Source organism: Dendropsophus ebraccatus, chromosome 12 (assembly GCF_027789765.1).
Source record: "Dendropsophus ebraccatus isolate aDenEbr1 chromosome 12, aDenEbr1.pat, whole genome shotgun sequence".
Classification (NCBI taxonomy): domain Eukaryota; kingdom Metazoa; phylum Chordata; class Amphibia; order Anura; family Hylidae; genus Dendropsophus; species Dendropsophus ebraccatus.
Window position 1 is genome coordinate 24627387 of NC_091465.1, and position 7198 is coordinate 24634584.

General features: G+C 44.1%; 1 protein-coding gene across 1 annotated transcript; it reads left to right on the forward strand.

The window, feature by feature from the left end:
• The first annotated feature begins 5693 nt into the window (after nucleotides 1–5693).
• FNDC10 (fibronectin type III domain containing 10) lies at nucleotides 5694–6712 on the forward strand. The gene has a single exon (XM_069946630.1). It carries the CDS (start codon nucleotides 5694–5696, stop codon nucleotides 6426–6428), a length of 735 nt encoding a protein of 244 aa, XP_069802731.1. The 3' UTR covers nucleotides 6429–6712.
• Nucleotides 6713–7198: the final 486 nt, after the last annotated feature.

The window sequence follows — 7198 nt, forward strand, 5'->3', positions numbered from 1 at the left end:
GTTCCTCCCGGCTGCATCAATTTTCATTGACAAGCTGACAAGTCGGCCATTTTGAATCAGAAAAATAGCAACTAAAACCTAGCAAACTGGATAGAAGTGGAAAATGCCGAGAAAATATTTATTAAAACAACTTTCAGTCTTTGCTCAGTAAAATCATGTAAGAGTCCGAATCTTATTTTCCACTTTGATCTTCTTGGCGCTTGGTCGCTTTTTAAAAGGGTACATTGCCTACCTATACAACTTTACCAATACAGCAGTGGTGGTGTACAAGCTGCGACCCTCCAGCTGTTGCAATACCACAATTTCCATCATGCCTAGACAGCATTTGGCTGTCGGAGCCTGATAGTAATTGAAACAGCTGACGAGCCACAGGTTGTACACCATTGCTATATGGACATGGACATGCGCAGAGATGAATTCATGATATGTGTCCACGTAATATTGGTATATAAACATGTATGTGTAAGCAAGCGTAGCACCAGGTTGTAGCTGAAGATTCATATTTAGGCCATGTTCACACATAGCAGACATGTGGTGGCTTCATTGTCCATTGAATTGGAATACATTAGCAGCCAAGTGGACTGTACAAATCTCGTCCACACATTGAACATTTTCCATGTAGAGAGTGACCTACATGTCAGAGTCTATTGAGGATTTTCAGTTGAGTACAAGACCTATGGCCGCATTAAATTGTGTAAAACAGAGAAACAAAAGACTGTGCTCACCCTCCTAGGGTTTTCTGCTCCCATAATATCAATTTCACACTCCCCTGACCGGTCTTTACACAGGGTTAATGATCTTCCCTAGAAACACGGATTTGGCCGATGTAAGAAAAACACGGCCACTTTCTTCCAGAGACAGCACCACTCTTCTCTTCAGTTTGGGTGGGGTTTTGCAACTCAGTTCTATTGAAGTGAATGGAGCTTAAAGCAACTCTGTATCCATTAACCCACCAACCCAAACCGCTGGTATCATTTGTTTGATGAGAGTAAATCCTTACCGGTCGTGTCTTTTAAAATGTTCCTGGTGCCTTGGTTAAAGCAAAAAATAATTTTTATTCTGTAGTGCTGTTTCATATTGGCGTGGCATAGAGTGTCTGTACCCCAGGTCTGCGCTGCCTCTCCTCCTTTCTTTCTCCCCACCCTCCTCATCATTATGAACCCCCCATGAAGGATTTCTATTCATCGCCACCCTGGGGGGGAGAGTTGGTGGATACAGAATCACTTTAATTACAAACCAGACTTCAGCTGGGAGACAAGAGTAGTTTTGTCTCTGGAAGAAAGTGATGAGCGGACTTGCTGAACTGTTTAGTCCGGCAATGTTCTCTGAACCTGAACGCTCACCATTTGATTTCTGGCATCTGGAGAAGTTGGATGCCATTCTAGGGAGACCTATAAAACACGATTACTGCCATAGGCTATATACATGTTTTCTGAGCAGCCCTAGGGTGACATCCAACTTCTCCAGACATCGGGAGTCGAATGCCGAGTGTTCAGATTCAGAGAATATTGCCGCACCCAAACAGATTGGCAAGTCTGCTCAACACTACTTAAAGGGGTACTCCAGCGAAAAGCTTTTTTCCAGTAATTGAAAGACATTACAAAGTGATATAACTCTGTAATGTGCTTCAATCACCTATCTGCCCCCTTCTCTATCTTTTCCCCCCTCAATCCCCCACCAGGAAGTGAAGTAAACTCATTCTTACCTAATGACTGTTGACCCCAGGCTGCTCTGTGGCAGCCATTTTGTGACAATGACATCCACCAAGAGGGAGGCGGGTCTAAGCCCTGTTAGGCCAACCTCCCTTTGTCAGATGACTCAGCTCTGATTGGCTGAGCAAGCTGTAAGCCATCTAACAGTTTTACAGAGTCAGTTAGACATCACAGGAGACTAAGTGCATCATGGGAAAGCCCAAACCAGGAAGTAAAGAAGAAATGAAGCCACCAACTGGAGCTTTAGGGACCTGCAAACAGCGGGAAATTCAAACGGAGACAGACTCAGGAGGGATGGTAAGTGGAAAAACTATGTTTATTATTGATTGATTGTTTTTTTTTTCATCAGCGTCTGAGTACCCCTTTAAGACCAGTCAGCAAATATTCATCAGCGCTCACTTGCATCAGCCAGTTGGCTTGAGTGGAGCATCTTTATTTTACTGGCCTCTTCCAATGCTTTAACAGACATACCATGTGTGTCACCATATCATCACTAGAGCTGTAAGAATGGTCACTGGATGAGTATACTGATTTTATAAAAAATCCCCAACAGAATCCCCATCAAAATCAGCAACATTTGGTGAGGATTTTCTAGTAGATCCTACAGATTCAGGATTGGATTTGCAGTAGAATTATCCTCGCAGTTTTTATAATACAGTGGTACCTTGGTTTAAGAGTAACTTGGTTTAAGAGCATTTTGGTTTAAGAGCTCATAGTTTTTCAAAATTGTGACTTGGTTTAAGAGCATTGCTTTGGTTTAAGAGCTTCCTGTACTGGGTGGGAGGGGGAGCGGAGGAGGGACATGGTCTGCACAGCGGGGTCTACAGCCCTGTACTCTGACCCAGGAAGTCTCCCTCACCTTCCAAATCATAGCAGATCCACTTCAGGCTGGGGCTTGCATCAGGGGACAGGACTGTGGAGGTAATTTCTTTATAGCTGTAACCCCTCTCTCCCTGGACAGAGAGTGCTGCATGTATGTGCCCACATCTGCCCTGCTCCTTCCTTCATGCTCCCTGCAGTCTCTGTCAGTCCTGATTGGTCCATGCTGAAGACCTCTGACTGCAGCCCTGCTTTTCTTTCTAGCCTGTTGTACTACGCTACTGCATTATGGGGATATGCAGTTCCATCCTGTATCTAAAAATTGCTGCTGTTTTTCAGGTTTCTGCAGTTACTATACATTATACTCCAAATGCTGGTTACTATACTGTACAGTAACTTATAATATCACATATTCTGCTGTTTATAAATGTTTGTTTCATTTGTTTTTTATATTATTCAGAATATAAAATCATTATTTTTGGGGTGTAGAACAAATTGTTTGCATTTCAATGATTTCTTATGGGAATATTTGCCTTGGTATAACAGTGGATTTGGATTACAAGCGCGGCCCCGAAACCAATTATGCTCGTAATCCAAGGCACCACTGTATATATATATATATATATAATATCTAAAATTCTGGAAGGAAACTATTAAGGTGGGTTGAAGCTTGGTATTAAAGATTATACATGTCTATTCAAAACCAAATTAACCTCCGATTTTGCCACCTGCCATCCTCTCCAACCTGTGGCTCCGACGTCCATTGTGATGATTTGTGCCATCCATTGGAAGAATGGTGGGTGGAGTAAGGAAAATTCTGGTTATGTAAGATAATATGAAACCAATAAATTGGGAAACCGCTCATTACTTTGCATTAAAGCATCTAACATATGGCCTCAGTATATTCACATCCTATAGTTTTTTTTCTTGCTCGGACTGTGTTATATGGCACAACCAAGAGACGTCCATCAATGCCACAAACCATATTAATACTAATGTCCTGGCTGTGTCTGATGTCTAGTGGTGGGGGCAGCAGGCAATAAGCGATGGCCGGGGGGCAGACAGACAACAGGAGTGGCTTCTTGCTTCTATTGACTATTCATCATACCGATCAATAGGTCGATATCTGGTGGTTGCTTTAAGCTTCATCAATCATCCAGAGAATCCACATCTTAATGAATTCTGAATACATTTCCTTTGGGTGTGAAAATAAGGGTATCGAATAGCTTTCTAGCTTTTGATGTATTGTTACTATAAAGTAGTTAATAGGGCGGCTACATAAAATAAGGCACCTATTTACATTATAATATTTCACTTGTTACAGCAGAAGTTTGTGCTCCAGAGCTGATCTTCCTACTGGAAGTGGAAACAGGAAGCCGGACCTATAACAGGCTGTTTTGGATTTCTGGAGCGAAGTCTTCTTTCCGCCATTATTTCCATGTTGGAGTCCTGCAACTCCACCCACACATAGTGATTGACAGCTCTCCTGTGTGCAAACAATAAGAGCTGTCACTCACTCTGTGTGGGTAGAGAAGCAGGATTCATAGGGTTCACATCCTTCCAGCATTTACACAGCTTTTAGCATCAGAATACGGAATGGTATACAGCTACATATCTCTGAGTTCAGCATCTTCTCCACGTTCTAGGCCACAAACTAATCATCTCCACCCGGCATCTGTGGCTCTTGAAATCAAGCGGGAAGAAGGGGAAAGTGCCAATACTCCCCTGATAACCCCATCTCCTGCCAATCTGATGCTGCCCCATTGTTTACTATAATACCTATACCTACTATGATACGTGATCACTACGATACCACTAAGGTTAGCCATTGGCTTCTGTGGTCACATGGATGGTCAACCATGTAGCATAGTAAGCAAACTCCAGGAGGATGCTACTGGTGCTGGAAAGTGGAAAGGGTTAATCAGGAGTATGGTACGGCTTATATATTTTTAAAAGGAGAAGTCTGGCCATTTGTGAAATCTGGGAGGTGGCAGGGGGGAATTTGATCAGGAGTACGTACTTACCTCTCCCCGTGCCCCCGATGAGCATCGGGTCCAGCCTAGGGACCCCTGCCGGAAGGTGCAATGACGTCCCGGAAAAGGCCTGTCCCGGCTGATGGGCTGGCTGCTTAGCCAATCAGTGACAGTGGCAGCCCATCAGCCTGGTGTTAACACCAGAGATCCCACAGCCTGGCCGGGGTCCTGAGGCCGGTCCCGCCAATCACCGTGGACACGGGAAGAAGTGAGTTCCTACTCCTGGTCAAATTCCGCCCTTAACCTGCCAGCTTCTGTATTTTACAAATGATCAGACTTCTCCTTTAAGAATTTTGTCCCAATTTTCAGATTTTGCCAATTCAGTGTTTTTGCATAATTTTTAATCTACCCAGAATTCTGTATGACGACCGATTTATTATCCAATCCTCAGGATGACTGATGAGATATATACAGTAATGGGATTATTTCTTACTACTAAACCCACATTAATAAAAAAAAAAAACATTTCTCCAGCATTGCAATATTTTTCCCCAAGTAACTTTAGCTTAATGTTCTCTTTTTTTTTGCAATCAGACCAGAGCAGGAAGCTATTGATGGTCTTCCTCTGTCCGCCTGGTCTGGTTTACACACAGCCCAGTGTCTTGACAGCGTTCCAGTCCTATAGTAGTGTGGCTGCAGGCAGGCTAGGCATGGGTTAAGAGCTGCTGCTTTCCTATTGGAGATCAGGAGGAGGCTGCACAGAGAAACGCTGCTTGTAACCAACATCAGGAGGAGATGCAGACCTATTTCAAGTTAATATGTCCAAAACGTGGCCGCTACAGAGCATTGGAAGAGGGACAGCAGAGCGGCATGCAGTGCCTGGCACCAGGAGAAACAGCTGCTGGATTCTGCCCCCATTCATGGCTATAGGAAGATGCCACAGCATGTAAGAGATGGAGAGACGGCTGCGGCTAGAGAGGAAGTCCATATTATTGCAATCCACTTATGCATCAGGCATGAAAAGTGACCTTCGTATAGAGGATTAGGACCCCGTGTGATCACCATTCCTGGGACTACCTGCTTACTTGGATGCCTTGGATGCATTGGGTTTCCATTAGTCACCATGTTCCATTTATACTTTGGGACCTTCCAGTCTTTGCTGCTTCTTTGCCTCTTTGAATGGAGACCCATGGCTGCTTTGGGGGGCTGGCAGCGAGTCAATGGACACCCAATGCTTAGAAGCAGCTCATCGTCTTCTTCCTATGTGATGGACTCTTCATCCGCAGCCTCTCCACTGTTTCATCGCCATAAAAGAGGAGCTACCTCGGTGAACATAACTAGACTAAACAGGCAGAGTAACTTGATGCCAAATGAATCTGTTTGCCCCTACAAAGTGTTCGGCGAAGGGCAGGGGAGCTCCAAAAAGAGCATCTGTTTCAGGACCATGGATAGCGACTTCCGCTGTGACCAAAGAGAATGCGTTCTGTACAAGTCAGGGAGGTCTTTATTGGCCAACGTGTTAAGAAACAGCAGTGTCCTTCTGCAATGGCAGCCACCGGCTCCGTACCTTGCCGACCTTAAAGGGTTTTTGATCAATTGCTCTTGGAACGGCACTTTCACTCGTTTCCAATGCGACACCATCCAGCTAGGTGTGAACTGTAGAGACTACCTCCTAACCAACGTGCACGACAACGTCAGGTATACAATCTGCCTGCAGACCCTCTTCGCTAACAGGACGTCTATGGAAGAGTGCGTGGACTTTAGCGTGGAGCCGGTGGGCATGCAGGATATCGTTATCGCCATGACTGCCGTAGGGGGGTCGATATGTGTGATGCTGGTCATCATCTGCCTCTTAGTGGCCTACATTACAGAGAACCTGATGCACCCCGCCTTTATGCACCCCTCTACTAAGAGGGGACCGTGATAGCTTCATTTCCGTAGGTTTAAGAAAAAGACGCTTGGATAGTTTGGACTGACTGTGATGATCATGGGGACAATATCACTGTGAAGTTAGGATATGCTATACCTAATAGACTATACTGTGTGCCAAACAAGTGACATAGGTCTCTACCCAGCTGTTCTAAAACTACAAGTCCCAGCCGCTCTTAGGCTTGTAGCTTTACAATAGCTGCCTTAAAGTGTATATGAGTGAAATTGTATACGTGTCGACAATGGTCATACACTGTGCAGTCTCTTATATTAGTTAGGATCACCATAGAACACAATAATACAACATTTTCCGATGCATCGTAGCCATCGGTCGTGTGTTTCAAGGGTAGATAGGAAAATTGCCATGCCCACTTCTATACATTGTGTAAACTGATTCATATCCTTCATATCCTTTTATTACTTTTATTGTATGATATTAATGATCGATATTGAAAAATGGCGGACTATTCGGAAAACTTGTCCTGTGTATGGCCGGTCTCATATAAGCCCATAAAGTAACCATTGGTTTAAGGATTACCATGCAAGAGAACTAACACTGAATAGATGCCCCTTCCCCGCATATGAGTGGGGTTATTACTACTGTGACACTATGTTATGTGTGGTTGGACCTCCGTGGAAGGGAAGGTCTATGTTACACTGTATATAGTAGTTAGATTTAAGTATTATAGAGTAAGATATAGTTTACAGATTGTCAGCATATGAAGAGAGATAGCTTTACAGGGTCTGGGGAGGTTTATTGCTGGC

Coding starts and splice junctions, on each gene's coding strand:
- FNDC10 (XM_069946630.1), top strand. CDS start 5,694: ATGGCTGCTTTGGGGGGCTGGCAGCGAGTCAATGGACACCCAATGCTT.